Here is a 22,188-nt window from a genome sequence, read left to right on the forward strand (position 1 = left end):
CAGCTCAACAGTAAAACGAATGGCAGTCACTCTCAGCCAGCAGTTTTAATTCCCTCCTGCAAGGAGCTGGGTGGGGGGTGGATCCTGTGTGTAACAGCACATTGGAACATGTCTATGCCCCTTTGGTTACATGATCAGAGCTTCATGTTCTGAAAGCTCACACATGCTGATCTCTTGGTGAGATGTGAACAAAGAACTGCTGTGTAAATAGGCATTCATGTGTGGGTATTTATCACAGAATGATGATCTGGGAGGAGTTATTGGTGTGACAATGATGTTTTTAAATGTGATGCAGCCTAAATGTTGAGTAACCAGTTGTTCTAAACAGGTTTCATTTCTCCAGATTTCATATCGTCAGTATTTTTCAACAGGGCAAAGAGGGTTATAAAAAAGTATATTCACAGCCACAGAAAGAGAAATAATCCAAAGAAGAAGTAACTCATTAGACATGTTTTACAGTGTCAAGAGACTATTTCCCCCACATCTGTCTATGCTCAGCATGTGGCTGAAACAAAATATTAACATATGTTTAAAAAAAGACATAACTTCTGTATTTTTCCTCACTGTCTGACATTAAACAGACATTTTCAGTCAGATATGTTGACATAGTTGTCCTTAAGCCACTTGGCAACTAATTTGGCAAATTTCTTAGGGAAGTTGTTTAATTAACAAACCAGTTTGTGCACAACCCTTAACCTCCCTGCTGATGTCTTGAAATGTTATATAAATATGTCAGCATGGTGTTTGTTCGTCATGGTCATCTATTTTGCGAAGCACACCAGATCCTCTTGCAGCAAAATCCCTCACAAGATGACAATCCTCTCACATGGTGTTTAAAGACATGGCAATCTGTGAATGTTGTCTTCTGAACATGAAAAAAGTGATTAAAAAGTCTGTCTCTAAAAACGCTAAAAATGGAAAAATGTTAAATATCTTATTCATTGGGTGTCAACATCAAGGTTTGAACTATTAAAATAATAGAAGAATGTTAATATCTGGATTACAAGTATTCATGAAATGCTATTTATTTTTCTTTAGTAGATACTAACTTTTAACTTTTTCTTCCTTTTTCTTTTCAATCATTATTCCAGAAGGAGCTGAGCCTTCCACGCAGGGGAAATGTGTAAGTATTGTCTTGCTTCTCCTGTGCACCCTGTCAGCCTCGGTTGCCCTTTCTGCCACCCTCAAACCAGATCAGCCAGATCACTATCACTGTCAGCTTTCTTGTGCTCACTCACACCAAGTATTTGTTTACTTGACCCTCTGGTGAGGCAGGAAGGTTTGAATGTGCCTGAAAGACCAGGCTGTCTTACTGCCCAGACAGGTTTCTGCAAATGGAGAAAAAAAAAAAATCTAGAGCAGAACATCTCTGCTTCCTGCAGTTCAGAGATCATTTTATGATAATAAGCTCAGTGTTCTCTTTGCTGAAAATTAGTTGTTGGATGTCTAAATCAGATAGATGCAGGAATATTTGCACTTGATATGCAATTCCATTTATCAGAGCAGTGGGTTTTCCCAAGGTTGGTTCTTGTTGGAATTCAACTTTGCACGTCAGGATTAGAACAATGACATATGTAAACAGCATGAAGGAAGTCGCATGTGAATTTGTTGCCAAGCCAGACAAACCTCAATGTATGAGCGACCTCTAATCTGAGTAGAGCATAAAACATCACATTTGTTGCACAGCTCTTCTGACAGAATAGAAATATTACAATTAAATTGATTTTAAGGAATTGTGAAAACTGGCCATGCTGGGTCACAAAGGTGGTTCAGGCAAGCAACACATTGATTTGATGATTTCAAGAAGTTTTTTTTAGAGAACAAATAGGGTCATGAAGACCAAAAAACACAGCAGACAGGTCAGGGAGAAAAGTGTGGAGAAGTTTAAATCAGGGTTACATTATAAAACTTTATCTCTAGTTTTTGAAAATATCACCAGCAGCTCTGTTCCATCTAAACATCCAGTCACCCATTATTTGAAAATGGAACGAGCATGGAAATATACACAATTATGTGCAGGAGAAAATGAACACTGCACACCTTCCTGATGGTGAATCATGGCAGTGGCAGCATCATGGTATAGGAATGTTTTTCTTCAGCTGGGAAACTGAAACTGCTCAAAATAAGACGGGTGGAGCTAAATACAGGGCATACAGAAGAAAACATGTCAGAGGATACAGATACCTGTACTGTGGGTCTGTTCACCCTTCAGCAACACAAAGTTCCACATGCAGCCAGAACGGTATTGAAATGGTTTAGATTCCATATTCATCTGCTGAAATGACTGAGTTCAAGCTCAGACATAAATCCAGTTTTTCGTCTTTGGCAACACTTAATTTTGATGTCACAGACACACTCCATCCAATGTGACTAAATTTACAAGTCTTTTGGAAGGATTGTGTAAAAGAACATCTGTTTCTAGATACATCAAGCCTTAAAGACTTGCAGTTATAATTGCTGCAAATATTGTTCTACACAGTATTGAGGGAGTATGTATACCTACCCCACTTTTCAGATTCATAATTAATAATAACAATACTACTTTGCTTTAATCAGTTTTAGTCAGAGTTGTTTATGACAGAAAATCTAAAAATGCTTTTGGGGATGAATAGTTTAGTAAGAGACCGTTTATAAGGTAATTATGATAGATATGAGTTGTATGGAGCAAAGACTTCTGCCATTTTTATCCAGACAAAAAGTAACTTTCAGTGTTCTTGGACGTTTGAGGATTTCAAAGCTATAAACCTTTTACTTTCCATGTAATCTCGACATCATTTTAGCCATAATATTAGCTGTTAGGATCTGTGGGTTCGTAAAACTTGTGTACCACAAAAATACAAAATTACAAAGAACACTGTTTTGCGCGATTCATATTTTGTTGAATAGTGGTGAATCCAGTTTTTCTAGTAGCTCCTGAAAGCACCACTAGTCCCGCCTCCTCGTTGTTCCTGTTCTCGCGGCTGCGCAGTTCAGAGAACTGTGCTGCTGAAGGAAAGTTTGTATCCCTCTCCGAGCTGACGAACCTACCGCTGTATGATGCTGCATTTCTCGGAGGACAGAAACGGCGTTACTGAAATTCTGCTCCCGAGAAGAAAACTGAGCTGAACGGACATGGCCGCTCCAGTCACTCAGGAGAAGCGAGCTGCCCCGCCGCGGGCCTGGGGTCAGTTTGTCCAGGAGCTGAATGGAGTTTCCGCTGTTGGACTCTGCGTAGTGGCCTAACCACAGCCAGCAACACAGTCACGGGGAGAGACTGTTAAACATGATGCTCCCACTCTGAGAAGACACTGATTCTCATATTTTCACTGGCTTTATATGTGACCACCAATATGTCCGACCAAAGCTACTACTGGACCGTTCTGCCCAGCTACAAAACCAGTTTTGTGACTGGAGCAATGATGAGAAGGTCGAAAAGGTAACGAACGAATGCTGTTTGGGAATATAAATACGTGGTGATCTTTATGAAGCGCTGCTGTGCTGTATTTACAAGCCAATTGTTGAACGCTTAGCCGATTCACACCATGCAAAAGCAGTATTTTTTTTTTTTTACCATTTCTTCAGTGTTTTTCTACATTTATCAAATGGACGTTTATTGGGAGTCATTCAGTGTCGGTTTCATCCGCCCTAGATCTTGTTTCCTACGGAGAAACGTGGCCTGTTAGGACTTGTGTGTGTGTGTTTATGCATGTGTGTGTTTAACACAGACGGACTGCATTGTCTGCTGCCAGCTGTCGCATAAAGCGACACCAAGACTGAGAGCTGGTCGATATCCGTTGTTGATGCGGTTAGAGAATGTAGTTTGGCTTTTAATTGTCAGGTAAATGCGATCAACCTTAACAGACTGGCCCGTAATGCCTGAAGGAGCTGCCTGCCTTTGTCAACAAGAGAGGATCTATAGAGGATCCTCTTTGTCATTATCCCTGCTACGTTTCTTCATCTTTGTATTTACTGTTGTAGTTGCCTCTAGAACTATTAGATTTCATCATCCAATGCAAATTATTGATTCTATAAACTGCAGATGATAAATAGAGCTCCCTGCTTCAAGCAGACACAGACGTCAAATTTAAAGATGCCACCCCTATTTTTCTTTCCAATCTCTCTTTTAGATTGTAAAAGTAGTGTCTGACCAACATGCCATGGCCATGGTTTTCTGTTAATATTGCTGTTGTGTTATAAATCATTATCCATTCAAGAAAAAGTCTGCCCTCCTCACCCTCCGCCTCTGGTGACATCACACTAGGCAAACATTGGGAGTTCTTGAATATGGCAATGAAAGAATACTTTATTTGTCCCAACGGAAAATTAAATGTCATAAATCACATCATCCAAGTATCTTCAAAGAGTTGATGTGGATGAAGATGCTGTTGGCAGAAAGGATCTGTGGTAGCAGTCAGTCTTGCAATGTATCAGAAGAGACCTTTGACTGAAGACCATTTCTGTATGACAGCCTTATGTTAACAGCTCAGCATCTAGGCAGTGGAGACGATATTCCACAGTAATGTCCTGGAGGAGACCATCAGATGGCCAGTGCTGCTAATCCACCTCATTTGGTTTTGCTGTTCCTTCTTAAATCTCAGTCTGGACTTACGGCCAGAAAGCCGAGCTTAAAGTCTTGGATATGATCCTTACGTGTTATGATTGACAGAAGAGATGGTTTGAACGTCCTCTTTCTCTCCCTGCTCTGCATCTACGAAGCTTTCTTTTCAACTCCTCTGGGGTCAAAGTTCAGGTATTATTTTAGGTTTAGCTGCTCCTGGCTGTAAAAACAATACAATGAGAGCAGACTCCTTCAATCTGCACAGCATCCAAAACTAGAAGAAAGGTTGTCCAAACATGCAACACCACAACAAAACAAAAGTCAAACAAAAAGAACAAATCAGAACTAACACAGCAGAGCCACTATGAGCGCCACATCTTCATCTGCTTGTTTTCACTGAGTAAAATGTGATTTTTCTATTACAACACCTGTGTGTTGTAATACCTGTGTTGTAATAGAAGCAGTTTGATTAGCAGGGCACATGGGAATAGTCATTGTTTCATCAAAGATTTTCAGCAGTAATTTTGAGCCAAGTTTGTATCATAAAATGATGCGATCCAGTGATTCCTACAGAATTGCTGCTTCACCTTTGTGGACAGTGAGAGTTGTTGAGGTGTGCTAAAGTATGGGTTCAGATCCACTACTAATCAAATCTGACATTTTACTCATATCTCTAACGTTACTGGCCTTTTGTGAGGATCCCACAGTCCAGTGTTGTGTCCAAATGCAAACAGACCTGGAAGTGCTAGCTGCTAGCTGCTCACGTGGTCTGGGTGTGATACAGCACTGCTACTTTTCCACATTCTTGTCTGTTTCTTTGTTAGGACAGACTGTTTGTTTATTTTGTCTGATAAAAATAAAATTGGAACAAATCTTAGGCAAACTCAGGCTCCTGATTGCTTCATTTTTCTTCAACCTTTTTGGGGTCGAGGCCACATAAGTGGCTGAATCTGCCTCAGCACCGACCCAGAAACATCGGACTCTGTTAACATCTCGTTGGCTCAGTAGTTTTAGATTGCCGCCAGACTGAAAGAAAGTCAGCATTGCCAGGATAAGGAGCAGAAAGCAACATGGAATTACACCCACCTTCTTTCCACGAATTATACCCAAGCTAAAACGAATTGGAAGTGAGACGAGGACTAATGTACAGAGAGCTAATTTGCAGTTTCTATGAAGTGTTACAAAGCCTGCAGGCAGAGCATGCAGAGGAGTCATGCAGGAAGTGGACAGAGTCACTTTTGATCTTAAGGTTACTGGGTCAGGATTTTAATGGGACTAAATCTGGGTGGGTTACTTCAGCTAAAATAAACACTCTTTTGCTACCATATATATTGTTTTTTTTTTTCCATTATTCGTATATCGAATTATGCTTCTCAGAAAAATGCTGTTATAGGCTTCATTGTAGCCCATTAAGAGATAACAATGATTATATTGGTTCTCCAGTTTTGCATGTCTATAAATGTAATGCAGGTGTCATAAAACGCCTGGTGTTTCCCTTATCACCATAACTCACTTCAGTTCATAGGTTGACGCCGTTTTATTTTGCTGTGTTGATAAGACTGGTGAGCACCACATGCTACTTGTTGATCATCAGCGGACCATGAGCCAACCTCATCTCTCCTCCCTGAATCCCTGCTCTCTCTCAGTTCCCGTAACAACAAGAGGAGGAGTTTGGCGGTCGGGACTCCGTCGCCCACCCTGTCGCGACCTCTTTCACCTCTTCATCTCGCAACAGGTACTTGTTTATCTACTCTACCTTGTGCGCGTTAATGTTTGGCAGTCTGGAATGAATGGATTGAGGCGTTGATGTGTGCTGTTGCATACATGCTCCCTCAGCTTTGTTTTGATTCCATGTGTCTTTAGGAAAACATGACAAGGGTTCCCCTTTCTCATTATCTTGTTTTTCATAACTTCCTTTAACACACTTTTGCTCACAAATTTAGCTGGTTAACTTATGTAAATATGGTTGGAATGTAGCTTTTCTTAATATCAACAAATGTTAAAGCTGCAGTTTCCAAGCTGAGATCCTGCCTCACAGAGCCCTTCCCCCGCAACTCGGCTCCTTCAGACTAGCTCAGGGGTGCCCAAAGTCGGTCCTCTAGGGCCAGCATCCTGTATGTTTTAGTTCCCTGGTGGTAATATAAACCTTTTCAGCATGTCAATGTTCTTAGGCCTTCTAACAAGCCATCATTTGATGCAGTGCGTTAAACCAGGGAGAGAACTAAAACGTGCAGGATGCCGGAACCTCGAGGACCGACTTTGGGCACCCCTGGACTAGCTGGACTGCTACCACATAGCATTTTTATGACAACTGAAGTTAACATAGTTACTTGATTGTGCTATAAAATGGCACTGTGTGCCTGGAAAATACATAATACTGCCCCTTTAAGTAAGATTTGATGTGTCTGTTCCAGCTGGAAGCAGTCCCTCAGAAAGCCCCAGGAATATCTCCACTAGCACCTCTTCCAACTTCCAGTTCGCCCGCAGGTAAATCAGATGCTTTTATTGTTCAGTTCCACTTAAGCAAATCCACATCACAGCAGCAGATTTTCTCACAGTTCAAACTGGGAATTGGGAATCAACCAATTGATTCAAGAAGAAGCCACTGATAAAATTACCCCTGTGTTGCTTACCAGACAAAAGTCTTAGCTGATCGATCAGAAGATATAAAGTCATCACCATTACCACTACACAGGGTTTCCTTTCTTGGTTGGTGATGGTTTCATGCAAATTTTCCAAAGAAAGTTAGCTGGCTTTCATATCACATGGCCATGCTACACTTCTCTTTTACACAGATCTTTCCTTTTCCTCGTCTTCTCAACTTGCGGATAATAGCTTTTTACCAATGAGCAGCTGGCAGTGTTTCCGTGGAACTTCACGGTTCTGGCAGGACTTGTTTGGAATCAGTCCTGTTTAATATTAGCAATGAAGTCTGTTAGGCTAGATCCAGCATGAGATGGTCATGGTATGAGGAATATGAATCAGGGTTCCCTCATAGAAAAACTTGATAACCTGTTGTTATTGTAAGACATTGTTGACAATACTTAACAAATAGTGTATTAAAAAAAGCAAACACAAAAAAAGTCTATATCTGCTCTGGTATAGACTTGCTGCTGGATATTTACTTCCAGCAGAAGTAAATATCTGCTGGATGGTATTTACTTCTTAACTATAGATTTAAACAGGGTTGCCAACATTGATGGGTGGGGCTCTTTAACTTTTGACACTTTGCCAGTGTGCGTTTTAATATATTTCCAGAATTCCAAATTTGTGCTTCTTGTAGTGAGGGGGAAGTTTCAGCCAGCTGAACGGCAGATTAAATTTCAGTATTAAATTTCTCCTGGACACAGCCTGCCTCAACGCCAGCTGTTCTGGTTTTGTACACACACAAGTTCTGCTGTGATTATGTTATGCTAGCACTGATTAGCTGTACATGTGCTGGCTTGCCTAAGCAGAGAGGAAAGTCATGTTTTAGTGCAATAAAAATAACTGAGACGAGCTTTATGTAGTTGCATGTTTCTAATAAACAGTAAGCCTATGTTTCAACAGAGAATGCTGGGAAACTTCCTAGCATCTACTTTTATTTTAGCGTCTAGTTTTGGGTCACCAGTTCAAACATGCAAAAAAGCTGCTGGGCAATTAGACCAGTGTTTCTCAACCTTTATCGGGCCAGTGCCCCCTAGCCTTTATCCAGGTCCCTCATCACCCCCCCACCAAAGAATTTGTAGGCTATTTTGCACTGACAATTATTTTATTATTAATGTTACTATCTCTATTGTAGATGTTTTGATTTTTATGCTTGTTTCTGTATTTATCATCAAAAATAATTTCCCAGAGAACAAAAAAGCAATGTGAATAGAAATTCACAAGTGTCTACAAAAAATGCAATGAACATTCAACTTAAAATCGGTAGGCCTAACGGCAACCAACCAGAGTGGAAAAAATATTCTTATTCTGTGCCATTTTCTAGTTGTTAAATATTACACAAAATGACCAGATAAAAGATGTACAACAATAGCAGTTTAAACTTTGATCTATTTGCGAAACGACTGAGCTCTGCAATATTAAAACATGGATAGAACTGTGACTACATTAATCATAACTCTTCTGCACTTCAGTGTTTCTGTCAGTTTCTGGTGGAGCAGCTCTGTGCTGTGTAACCCGCAGTTAGTCAATTAAGACTTTTATTTTTGCGGGCCCACTTCCTGTTTTCCCCAAACTCCTCAACTTATTTAAAGCCCCGCCTCCAGCCAGGTTAAACAACATCACCTGTTCACTGTGATTGTGGCTGACTGTTGGCGTCCTGCTGATAATTTCACTCTGGGAATTCAACCCAAATCTCTGAAACTACTGATTTGCACTCTTGGTGAGTTTTGTTCATAGCATAGCAGTATCTGTTTAGCATCCAGTTCTGCTTGATTGCTCATTGGAGCATTGTTTTGTTAGAACAGTTGCCGTTGTACCTGGGCTGTCACAGCTGATCGCTGTTGGGTGTGCCCCACTCCCTACTTTAAGGTAACTAAACTGCTGGTATTGTGCGTGTTTTGGCACTTTTGAAATGAAACGTATAAAATAGGATGTAGCTACATTTACATTTTAAATTGATATTGCGCAGTATATTTATTTAATTTCTTTTCCTCACACTGCTTGAGTATTTGAGTTAATTTATTTTCTTTGATATTTTGGAAGTTAACTTTGATTTCAACTTTTCAAGTTTAACCTTAATTGATTGAAATTATTCTTTTTTATTTAAATTATGGTTAATTTAACCTAATTGAAATGAAATGTTTAATTATTAGATATTTAATAATTGCATTTAATATTGTATTTGTATGTTTGTACATTGATAACATACTTAATGGGTTTTCTGGCCTTTTAGGTCGGGTTTTTTTTATATGATGGATCAGATCCTCTTCTGAACCAAAGGATGGCGAGCTAAAGGAAAATAACTCTATGATCTTTGCATTTATTTTGAATTGTCTCTCACTGTGTATTTGTAATTGTTTTGTTTGTTTTTTTTCTCCCCTTATGTTTTTCCCTGTTCCCAAAAAAAAAAAATTCAATACATTGGCACGAAACACTAACTAAAACAGTTTCCTTGTGTTTTCATTCACACCTCAGGCTCCTCAAAGAACCGGTTTCTGATATCGCAGTTAGCTGCCTAGCCCATAACTGTTACAGCTGCCTTCAGGAGAATGGGACATCAGCGTATCATCCATAAAATTTCACCAACATGGCATTTACTGTGCAAACCAGTGCTTTCAGTGGAAAAACAAAAGTTCCAGATCCTTTTAATGCCATACAGATATGGGGCATGAACATGGATTATATCTTTATATAGACCTGTCTATTGATTTATAGATTAATGGTTTTACTGGACAGAAATTACAAAGAACATATCTGGTTCTTAATCAAATCCTAATGAGTCAAATTGAAAGTGTCATGGAGTCACTGAACACCACCATGACATTAACACTGACATGAAAAATAATATTGAAGAAATAAATATATCAAATCTAATTAAAAACATAAATGAGTGATAGGTTCTTTACTGTTATGGTCTGTAAGATATATTTATTCTCAGTATTAGATGTGGTGTCAACAAACCCATGGCACTTCAACAATATTGTTTTACCTTTTATCTGGAAATAGTGTCTGTTTATTCTTGCCATACAGTCCTCTGTATTAGTTATTGCTCGAAAGGTCTTGCCATACCAGTTTATTTCTCTGTATTTACTTTAAATTCTTAGTTTATTCTTGCATTTTGTTCTTCATTCATTTCCATTTAGTTTCCTTTGACTAGTATTGTCCTCTCTTGGTTTATTGCTATGTCCACTTTGGTTTCTTTCCTGTTGCTAGATTAATTTTATCATTTATTGTCGCTCACCATCAGTAATCTTCACTCATCACCTGCTCCGCCGCCTAATCGTCATGTTTCACATCATGTGTTGATTTTTCACTGTTCAGAGTCGGATTCTCTGTTTTTATGCCATAATTCACATCTAGTTCGTCACTCCGTTTTATGTCCTGCTTCTCCTGTTTCAGAGTTTTGCGCAATGTGCGAGTTTTTTTTTTTTTATAAAACGTAGGGCGGTCGGGAAGCGTATTGACGGGGAATAAACTTAAACCTTTTAAAACAACGGAAACAATTTCAGTATTCTGATTATTGAAATTTAAAAGTGCTGTGGTAGTACCGTTGTTCTATCATACCCGTTTCATACCGGACCACTTACAGCACCGGTGTTAATTCTATAAAATGAACGCTCTCTATCGTGATATCATCCATCGAGGGATTTCTTTATTTAAATGGGTTCATTTTTCAGAAGGACATAAAGTCAGGGTATCGTGATTTTAGTAATTACATGTTTATAAGAGCAATTTTCTGTTGTCCTTCCATGGAAGCGGGCAACCTTCTTATGGAAATAAAACACTTTTTAATGTAAGTTGCTGCTTTGACATGATCACACAATTGAAAAAACATATGTACAAAAATCCTCTATAAACATAAAATATTTGAAAATCAGACACCAGACAAAGTGAATCTCACAGCAACGTCATCAGCCGGTGTAACGCTGACCTGATGTAGTGAAGCTACCTGTAGCAGGAGAACGGAGCTGCGCCAAAAGCTAACAAACACTGAATAGAAGGAGAGCTGCCATCGATACAGTTGCAGCCAGGCATGTTTTAATGTTACACAATACAGTTTTAGCAAGTTGCTCAAAGTCCAAACTGGTATTGTTGTGCATTTAAGGTGTAAAGTTTACTTTCGACCAAAGGCCCCCCAAAGGAGCGCCCCACTTTGGTAAAAATTTCCGTGACGTACGTAAACATCAGGTAGATGAAAAGGAATTGTATTTTATATTTGTCAAATGTCTTCAGAAGATGGATTATGTAAATACCCTTGAAGAATGATGGCAAATGGAATGCACATGAACCTTTTCTTGTGATTTGAGCCAAATGTCTCCACTGCAAAACCTTCAAGCTTGTGTCACCTTGGGTTGGATCAGTGAGGGAAACTGGGTCACATCCTCAGAGTTCAGAGTAAGGAAAAGTGAGAGGAGATGTGCGGAAGATTTATTGAGGGCAGCAAAGGATAGGAATCCATTTTCTGTGTGTGTTTGATGCAGTGTTAAACCATGAGCTAGCTGGGTGCTCCAGTGTGACAACAGTTTGGGTGGGTGTTGAGAAGCTGCTATATCAGCCAGCCACTGGCTGTGAGCTGGGACACACTGAACAACACAATGACTGCCTCTACCATGAACACTGTTTAATTTTATTTCTCTGTATTTCCTCCCTTGTTTGTGTCTGTAGCCAGCTGGCCCGCACCGAAAGGTAAGAAAGCACCGACGGGTCGGTGCACCAACTGCTGTCTACATGCAGCCTAAACCTGCATAGAAAGATGTTTTTTCAGATATGCTTCTAGAAGCTTTTGAAGTGCAGAGCATGAACAGGATGTGAAGGTTTCAGGTGTGACCACTGAGCTGCTTGTCTTGTTGCTTTTTTTCAGCAGGGCGGATGGGCGACGATGGTCTGTGGCGTCTGTTCCCTCCTCTGGATACTGCACCAACGCCCCCAGTTCATCAGTTTCTGTAAGCTCAGCTCCACACATCACTCTGTGTCTGATGCTCTTCATCAGATATTCAACCTATTTAGCCAAACTGCTACCAGGGGAGCATTTAGCTCCTGTGTTAGTCACACTCATTGCAGCAGTCAGATAGCTGGACCGTGCTATCTTGTAAACCTCTGGTGCTTATTAGCTGAGTAGTAAATCTGCTCTGATTGCTCACAGTAGAAAAAAAATCTACTAAGAAATATCGACTTTTTAACTGTACAGTACATTTACAGACTAGAGTCTCTCTGAGGAATAAAATGATCAATGTTTTCAATGTTTTGCCATATACAGGTCATGGATAGAATTTGACATATCAAAACTTTGCTGCAACACGTTAAATGTCTCTTTATGTACTGATGCCTACATTTTTGTAACAGTCTGAAATTAAGAAGACCGTGCTAAAAACTGTTGTTTTCTTTCTGGAAGCTTCTTACAGCTGTTGTACTTAGGTCTGTCGCAATAAACGATAAATCAATTAATCGCACGATAAATTAAACCAAGCGCGAGGCGGTCCACTATGGAGTGAAAATAGTCTCAAAATATCTGTGTGTGTGTAAAATGATTTGTGTGTGTGTAAAATGTTTTGTGCGTGCATAACAGGATTTGTGCGTGCGTAAAAAGATTTGTGCGTTTGTAAAAAGATTTGTGTGTGTGTAAAAATATCTGTGCTTGTGTAATACTGGATTTGTAAACCTTAAAAATAAAATAAACCTTCTCCTACGCCTATACATGTTGAGAAAGTACACACAAAACTGCATTTACACACAGATCCCGTTACGAGTGCACAACTATTTTTGAGACTCATTTCACGCTTCGGGGAAGCTCCCAGATTTGTGTGTAGATGATGTGTTTACATGCTAGTAAAAGCTGGGACATCTGAGTTTTGCTCTGAGTCTAGTGTTTTTATCCTCTGACGTTTCTCACTGTGCTTGTGCCAAAGTGTCAAATACTTTAGTTCGTGGAAAACGGTATATCTCAGCACTTCCTTATAATATCCTAAAATTATTTACAGACATATTGTGCATTTTTGAGCGGTACAGGAGACTAAGTAGTCTGACAAAGGACCACTGGGTGGCAGAATGGTTCGCTGGCTGGAAAAATAGCCAGGAAACCCAGAAGCAAGACGGAGCGTCCCGGTGGTCTGTCCTCTGAAGTAAGTAGGAGCTAAACCTGCAGGCTTTGCCCTCCGATTATAATGAGACATGATTTCAGGTTACGTTTTATATGTCTGGTATTTTGATACTCTGCCCTCCTCATGTTTCTGTTAGCGGGAGCTAATGTTTATGTCAGCTATGCTACTTTAGCTGTTGGGAGCTAAGTTTGTGTATTTTTATTGTCTCATTCTGCACAGTTTGAATCTTTAATCCATAAAAAATGATCTCTGTGTGGTTCTTCCAGTATCTGTTTTGCCCAAAAGGTTCCAATCACATTTCTAAGTCAAGTTGCTGACTGATATTTGTATATATAGTTTGTGAGATATTCTGATTTGCCTTTTACTTTATTCACCAAGTGAATATAATTAAGTGAAATAAATTGCCTTTCGATTCTAGTTTATTGACTTTCTGTGTATAGATATTTTATATTTATCTCTACACAGGATGAAACGGCTGACTGATGGATCGGGTCTGGTGTTGTTTTGACTTTTTGGAAGATCAGGATCTTTCAGATCTCATCTACCTTCTGATCCGATGGAGCTGCTGCAGGAACACACTGATCCTCTAACAGGATCCTCAGATCCAGGCATCGATGTCTGGTGTCCTGCAACATTTAGATATGTCCTGGTCCAACACACCTGAATTAAATGGCTGCTTAGGACAGTCAAGTCCTCCAGAGTCGTGCTAATGACCTCTGACCTCATGATTTGACTCGGGTGCGTTAAAGAATAGACATCTAAAGATTGGAGGACACCGACCCTTATGAGCTGGAGTTAAAGCCCTGCTATACAATTTTCACTTAATCGTAATTACATTTATTTGCGTACAGTGGAAATTTTACCTGTGTTGAGGTAGATGAGTTTACATAGCGTCTTTACTTTAAAACCATTTTCGTTTCCATTTGTTGAAAGTCCGACCAGCGAACCATTCCGCCACCCAGTGGTCCTTTTTCAGACCACGTAGTCTTCTGTACCGCTCAAAAATGCACAATATGTCTGTAAATATATTACAAGGAAGTGCTGAGATATACCGTTTTCCACGAACTAAAGTATTTGCCACTTCGGCACAAGCACAGTGAGAAACGTCAGAGGATAAAAACACTAGACTCAGAGCAAAACCCAGATGTCCCAGCTTTTACTAGCATGTAAACGCACCATTTACACACAAATCTGGGAGCTTCCTCGAAGCATGAAATGAGTCTCAAAAATAGTTGTGCACTTGTAACCGGATCTGTGTGTAAATGCAGTTTTGTGGGTGCGTACCAGGTGATTTGTGTGTACTTTTTCAACATGTATAGGCGTAGGAGGTTTATTTTATTTTTAAGGTTTACAAATCCAGTATTACACACGCACAGATATTTTTACACACACACAAATCTTTTTTCAAACGCACAAATCTTTTTACACACGCACAGATATTTTGAAACTATTTTCACTCCATAGTCCACCATGTTTTTTTATTAAAATATGTTAAGTTGACAGGAAATGTAAAATTATTACTAATTATATGTTAAGGGGAAAATGCCAGTGAAATGCTATCTAAACCCACAGCTAGTCTTAAAAACAACAAATCAAAAAGTCCAATTAAAATGAATATCAATTATTTGCACTTCTGTTTAATCCAATTAAACAGAATTGGATTAAACAGAATCATTTATGGGGCTCCAAGGGCCCCATAAATGCTAATATTTTAACACCGAGCACAGATATATAAATGTAGCATTTGTTTATTGAGATGATCAATGCTGCCAAGTTTCATTTAATGGTTTCAGCATACATAAATTAAAAGATTTTAAATTGTTTAACATTTAAATGTAAGATTTTAAGGAGCTGGCAAGTTTACTTTGTAAAAGTTCAAATAACAATATTCATAGTTGGATTGCTTTGTTACCACAGCTACAATCTGATGCTGTGAGTTTAATCTTTAAGTTTGAGCTCTGTTTGTTCACAAATACAAATTAGTAAACTGCAATTATAACTGATTGCTTTTCAAGTTGGCCAATTAAACTAACCGCTTCTCCCAGATTAAATCTAACACAGTAGCTGTTAGAAATGCTGATGTTTTTAGCAACAAAAGGGGCCCCTAAGTCAAATTCTGCTCATGGCCTCATTCAGCCTTGGACCGACCCTGTATGATGAGTTAAATCCGCTGCACTGCGCAGAGACGCGCAACAAACAGGAGATTTAATTCAATGCTGCTAATGTGATTTTAGTAGCTCTAACATTTCATGTCTGAGTTTTAATGAGAGTCACAGAAACTGTGATTTTCAGATCTCTGCGCAGCTGCGCACATTAACTCTGTTTGACTAAGTGGACAAAGCATCTGATATGGTTTGATGCATAGTGTAACCGGAAAAATACTACTACGACTAATAAAATGATATAAAACCAGCATGAACTGTGACAACTAGAAAAGCGCGAAAGCTCCTCACTGGGCTGAATCTGCATGATGAGGTTAGTGCTGGTTCATTAACCGCTAGCGTTCCAGTCAACCGGAACCACATGCATAAACTTTGCAGGGAAGACAGAACCGCACGTTGCGTGTTGAGATGTAAACGGCGCATATAATTCTTTGTTCACAAAGATAAATCATTTTCACCGCTCGCTCAACGCACCTCTGAATTCGCTACAAGTTATTCCTGCGGTTCACATAGAGCTGCGCAACCAGAGCTAACATGGCAGGTTTTAAACTCTTACCATCATTTCTCCAAAGAGACATAATTCCTCGCAGTAAGTCAATGTAAATATCCATACAGGTCAGTTTGTATGGATAGTTACATTGATTTGATCCAGTTTGAGTGAAAAGAGGCGCGTGCGATCCCGCTGAGGTAAAGTGAGGTAAATGCAGCGGCAGCACGTGAGGCAAAGCGCAGAGGCGCCAGCTGTGTTATTGGTCCACGCGCTGCTGGCTCTAAATGCATAAACTATAAACCTATCCATTAACCTATTCTATCCTTTAGGAATAAACCTGCTCCGCTAGTGAAATGCTCAGAGCAACAGAGACGCTTGCAATCCGGCTTCAAAAAGAAAAAAAAAATTAAGCACACACAGCTGGCACACAGAGGCGCCAGCTGTGTGATCGGTCTGCTTTCCGGCTTTAAATGCATAAACTATACAATTTTTAGAAATAAATCTGCTCCGCGGGTGAAACGCTCAGAACAACAGACGCGCTTGCAATCCGGCTTAAAATGTAAAAAAATAAATAAATAAGGGATTTTGGTAACACTTTATTTGAAGGGGTTGCAATAGTAAGAGTCACACATTTCTATTTTGTGGAACAATTGATAAATATTTTTTTCTGCTTGATATAATTGTTTATTTATGAAATATTTAATTTGAGCGTATTTGCAAGCTCCACCACTCTTCTTTCCAACATTGTGAGACTTTGTGTGAACGGGACTTAACTTCTTGCCCTATTTATACAATTTTTCCATCATTTGCCTCTCACTACTGTTTAGTTGGATATTCACTCACCAGCCACTTTATTAGGTATGCTTACTTTATTAAGGTGAGCTTAAACCTGACATGGTTAAGGTTGATTACTTTGGGAACAACATGGAGTATTTACAAAATAACACATCAGTATTGATCCAGCTAGTAAAACTGGGCCCATATTGATAACCAAAGTTTGTTTCTATCGTGTTGCCTCGGCCAGACTTTTTCTTAAGAAACATGTGTTTGCAAACATTGTACTCACCAAATTTGGTGAGTTATATTAATACTTTTGGTTTTCTTTGAATATAAATAATACATGTTTGAAAATTACAAACTTATGTTTTTTTTTATCTGCAGTATGTGCCAATTTTTTTTTAATCTGAATGTCAGAATAATTGATTACTAAAATAATTAATTGCAGTTTCGCTGATAAATAGTGGTTATTGGTAATAGCAGCCATATGTATACAAGATATCTGATATGGATATTGGTCCAAATCATCAGATTGGTGCATTCCGTCTTGAAAATACTGTCTTGAGACATGATGTATTTTGCAGTTCTGGAATCTACTTTCTTTAGTTTAGTCTGACCCTGGTTCTAGCTTTACACAACTTGATGTGATTCTGGTAATAGAATTTGTTTCAATGAAGGTGAAAAATAACTCACCAGCGGCTTTATAACCAACTGAAGCTAACCAGAGATGAATGTTCCTGGTGTCCTTCAGTGACTCAGTTATTCATCACAGGACATGATGCGTCCCTTCTAGAGATGACTGGTTCTGCTATCAGCAGCCATCCTAAATGGGGTTCTGCTATCAGCAGCCATCCTAAATGGAAGGAAACAGGAATTACCCTCCGCATGTTGGACTGACTGGAATAATCTGAACATGAAGTTTCACTCGAAGCTAAAACATACATCATTTGTTGGTTTTTTTTTTTTTTTTTTTTTTTTTTTTTTTACTCAAAGTCAACATAGCAAATCTCCACAAATTTTTATTCAACAATTAAGACAACAATTTAGGAAGTGAACTATGCCTTTTCCATGATGACCAGAGAGGAAATTCCCATGCTAATCAGTGAAATAACTGGCTTTGTTAAAATTCCCTGCTTGTTTTTTTCTGGATGACCTCACATCGAAGCACAGACTGCTGAACATTTCACATTTCTTCTCTGAACTTTTCCCCTGAAGGAAGTAGAATAGTGTGCTCCCCAGACACACCCGTTAGTCATGATGCAAATGGTTTCTATGGTGATTATCTTGATTGCACATTGGTAGCTTTCGCAGAAACTTAAGTAAGTTGTAAGAAAACAATGGCAGTGTCCTGTGTCACTGCTTTAACTCTGCCTGGCCAAGAGCACAGCTTAGCGATGGTGAGGTCAGTCCTTCCCCACACAGAGCCCCTTTCAGACTCCCAGTCACTCAGCTCTGGTTCACTGTTGACAAGTCTTTAGTTCCCTCCCAGGTCTGACGGCTTCTCCCTCTCATCTTGCGTTTGCACATTTTATGTCTCATCCTGTCTCTTTTCGTGTTGCTTTCTCCAGTTTGTTTTCTCCATTAAGTGGCGAAACTTCCAGCTTTCCTCTAGCACCTCTAATGCTGCTGGAATGAGGTTTCTCATGTATTCCACACTGCATGTCGCATGTTATAGTCTGGAGGCAGAAACATGGTGATGTATGACTCTGCCTGTGTGTAGGCCTGTTGCAGCAGGAGAGGATCTGTGTTCTGGGGTGGCAGAGCAGGAGTTTTTTTTAGTCTTGTATTTTATTTATTTTTTACCTTGACATCAGGGTTTTAGTGATGATCAGCCAGAAAACTGCAATTGGTGCACCACTAGTCTAGATATGTACGAAGGGTCGCGTTAACAGAATATTTTTTCATTTTTGACCTTTTTTTTTTCCGTTTTTTTTTTTTAATGACAAAAATTTTAAGCTCGTCCTTCATTTTGTCAAGTTACAATAAACACCCTTGACTAGTGCACGGGCAGACATTATAGACTTTATGCAAAGGGTTAATCACAGAGGCAATCAAAATCAATCAATAAAAAAATCTTTTTCAGAATATCATCTCATGGACTTCGAACTAAATGCGTCTTTCTGGCCGGGAGCTGACAGCGTGTTGAAGAGTTATGAACAGGACGCTTTGGAGCGTGTCTGGGTCAGAAGTGCATTCCAAACCTTTGGTTGAAATGGCGCCTTTAATTCCAGTCACTGTTACACACAGAACAGATAAAATTAAAGAGAATGCAATGTTGTGTTAATACATTTATAGTCTAAAGAGATTAGCCGGCAGTTTACCTTGATGAAATAAATAACGATGCAGAAGTTGGAGTTGTACTAAAAGTACAACCGGAGAAAATCAAAAACTGCTTTCAAAAATACTACAAAACTCTATATTCCCAATCACAGAAAAGCAGCGACAACCAGATTGATGCCTTTCTGGAAAAGAAGCAAAGGAGCAAACACTATCCTAGTTCATTGACGATTTATTGTTAAGTATAACACGGCCCACACAGACAATCCCAAAACTGAAGTTGCTCGAAGAGTTTAGTTTAATCTCTGCTTACAAAATTAATATAAATAAAACTCAAGTATTAACATTTAGCTATGATCCACCGTCTTCAATTAAAACTATGTACAACTGGAACTGGGAGGCTGAGTCTATCAAATATTTGGGTGTTTCACTACTGAGGAACTCCTCAAAACTGTTTGATATAAATGATGGCCCACTAAATTTGAAAATAAAATCAGATTTACATAGATGGAATGTTATTCCCTTTTTAAGTTTAAGCTCCCAGATATAATCCATCAGGATGACTATCCTTCCACAATTGCTGTACTTATTTCAATGTCTACCAGTCAGAATCCCACCTAAACAGTTCTTAGAATGGGATAGATTAATAGTGAGGTATTTGTGGCAGGGTAAAAAGGCCAGAATTAAGTTTTGAGCTCTGCAACTAAAAAAAAGAAAAAGGTAGAAGGGGCCTTCCCTGTTTACAGGAATACTACCAGTCTGCCTACACAGGCAGACTGGTAGTATTCCATTATACACTGCAGCATGGAAGGAAATGGTAGGCACGACAAAAGGAATCCCAATAACAGCCCTACTTGGTGATTATAAATTACAAGAAGAACAGCAGATCCCAGAAGACTCCATAACAGGTGGCTTTCTCAAGTCCTGGCAGGAATTGGCTAAAAATTGCAGAATAGGAGATGCATCTAAAATTATGAGGTGGTGTGCCTATGATTCGGATTTTGCACCAAATAGAATTGATAACAGATTCAAGTTATGGATCTCAAAAGGATTAACTACCTATTATTCATTTTCCCACAAAGGGATAATTCAGAGTTTTGAAACCTTACAGAAAGATCATGGACCGGAAAAAGATTAGTTTTTTAGGTACCTGCAGGTGAGACATTATTTTAATAGAAATTTTAAAGAGGTGTTGAGAAAAAATGATTCAAGTTTCATGGTGGTATTTCTATCACTAATTAAGCCCAGCTCAGACAGCAGAATTATGTCTAAATTATATAATGCCATACAGCTATCTAAACATGAAAACACAGAATACATAAAGAGGAAATGGGAAAAGGAAATGAAGGTAATAATCTCACAAGAAGGCTGGGAGGAAATATGTCAACTGCAGTGGGCCTCGACCAGATCAAACGCATGGCGGGAGTTTTGCTGGAAAAATATCGCACGATTTTTTGTTACACCCATTCAGAGACTATATCAAAGAAACAGGGACTGGAGACTCTGTGGGTCTAAGGGAGCCAACCACTTCCATATTTTTTGGGACTGCCAGGTAATAAAACCATGTTGGGAAGAGTTCCACAAACATATTGAAAATATATTCAATGTAAACATTCCATTCAAATGTAAAACATTGTACCTGGGCATCCTACAATTGGACTCATGGACCAATAAAGACAAAAAACTGCTGGCTATACTACTGGCAGCCAGTAAGAAACCCATCACAAGGAAATGACTAAAACCAGATCCGCCCACTATTGATGAATGAATTGAAATTGTTTACCGGATTTACACTATAGAAAAGATTTCTTTTTCCCTCCAATTTGAAAAAGGAAAATTTTATAAGATCTGGACCAAATGGACTGAGTATGTAAAACCAATTAGATCTGACTTCATTTGATTATTCCTATGAATTATGTGTCCTGCCCTTTTATGTTCTTGTAGTTTTTATTGCTCAAGGAGGTGCGATCCACATTTTTGTTCATCTTTGTTATTGTTCACAACTTAATTTAGTAATAGTCTGTAAAAGAAAAATACCAGAAAGGGAGTATGGACAAAATCACTTGGACTTTCTGCTTCTGTCCTCATGTACGACCTTAAATGGGTAATGCTGTAATTAACAAATGTGATGGAAATCTGTTTTTCTATATAAAAAAAATTATATATATATAAAAAAGTTGCATTAAAAGTCCATTTAAGTTGTCAACTTGGCATTACTCAGTACATAACACTTTTAAATCAAAGTTCCATTAAAATGTCCATTAAAAGTGTAGGCTTTGCATTACAAGTGTCCTTATTTATCAAGTGACACTTCATGACAACAGTTATAAACATTTATAAAGATTTCTTTATGCTCATAACAGGTGTTATCATGTTTATGACAGTGTCATGTCAGTCAGTCTTATTCACACCCCTTTGAATAAAGTGTTACCTAATTTTTTATGTGATTACGGTAATTGATTTGTTACTCATTGCGACAGGTTATCCCTTAATCCTTCAGCCTGATCATGTTTGGTTGTTATTGATGTGCAGAGGCCTTGGGTCTTTATTCTGTCAAAGACCTTTGTGATTGTATTTAATATTTTACACATATATAATGTGAACATTGACCTTTTACATTTTCTTTTGCCCTGTCTGATGCTTTTTTTTTTTTTTTTTTTTACAAAACTGATTCCTTGTTCTTCCCCTGCCTCTTAGTCCTCATCCTCCCATGAGCTGCTGCACCAGCTGCCCTCTCAGCCCACTCAAGATGATCTTCACATCCTCTTCAAACATTTGCGGAGCTCGGAGAGCATGGTGGACGACGAAGGAGCTCACTCTGTGCACCATGTCAGGGTCCGCTCACGCAGCCTCAGGTACTGACTTTCACTAAGAGAGCGACTGTGTTCAGCAGCTTTATGTCTCCCAGGATATTTGTAAGACTGCTGTAATAGTTTGACTGGAGAAACCCTGGCACCCACTCCTCATTTGCCCATAAATTTCAGAAGTAAACTCAAGTGTTCAAAAGTGTACATTTTATTTTATATCAGTACATCACTGTATTGTTTTCTGAGTGATCTTACAGATAGATCACTGTAAATCACTGAAACCACCTACTGTATTGACATGTGGAATCACTCTGCTACAAAACTTGTAAAAACTTCAGCATAAAAATACTATGAAAATAACAGCTATTTTCATTTTTTTTTCTTATTTATAATA

The 22,188-nt window shown here is 38.9% G+C and overlaps 1 protein-coding gene across 9 annotated transcripts in view; it reads left to right on the forward strand.

The window, feature by feature from the left end:
* mast3a (microtubule associated serine/threonine kinase 3a) overlaps positions 1–22,188 on the forward strand; it is a 49,490-nt gene that overhangs the window by 2,898 nt on the left and 24,404 nt on the right. For 2 of the 9 annotated variants that reach the window (XM_088014385.1, XM_088014382.1), the window contains exons 2-7: positions 1,092–1,123; positions 6,184–6,272; positions 6,952–7,024; positions 11,849–11,869; positions 12,045–12,126; positions 21,685–21,842. In XM_088014385.1, the coding sequence (XP_087870511.1) occupies positions 1,092–1,123; positions 6,184–6,272; positions 6,952–7,024; positions 11,849–11,869; positions 12,045–12,126; positions 21,685–21,842 (455 nt within the window). Of the gene's footprint in view, positions 1–1,091; positions 1,124–2,963; positions 3,416–6,183; positions 6,273–6,951; positions 7,025–11,848; positions 11,870–12,044; positions 12,127–21,684; positions 21,843–22,188 lie in introns of those variants that run through there. The other 7 variants (XM_088014390.1, XM_088014383.1, XM_088014391.1 and 4 more) reach the window with 5 other exon arrangements.

The sequence above is a fragment of the Poecilia mexicana genome, unplaced genomic scaffold (assembly GCF_051168715.1).
Source record: "Poecilia mexicana isolate PSO_F unplaced genomic scaffold, ASM5116871v1 scaffold_17, whole genome shotgun sequence".
In the NCBI taxonomy this organism is placed as follows: Eukaryota; Metazoa; Chordata; class Actinopteri; order Cyprinodontiformes; family Poeciliidae; genus Poecilia; species Poecilia mexicana.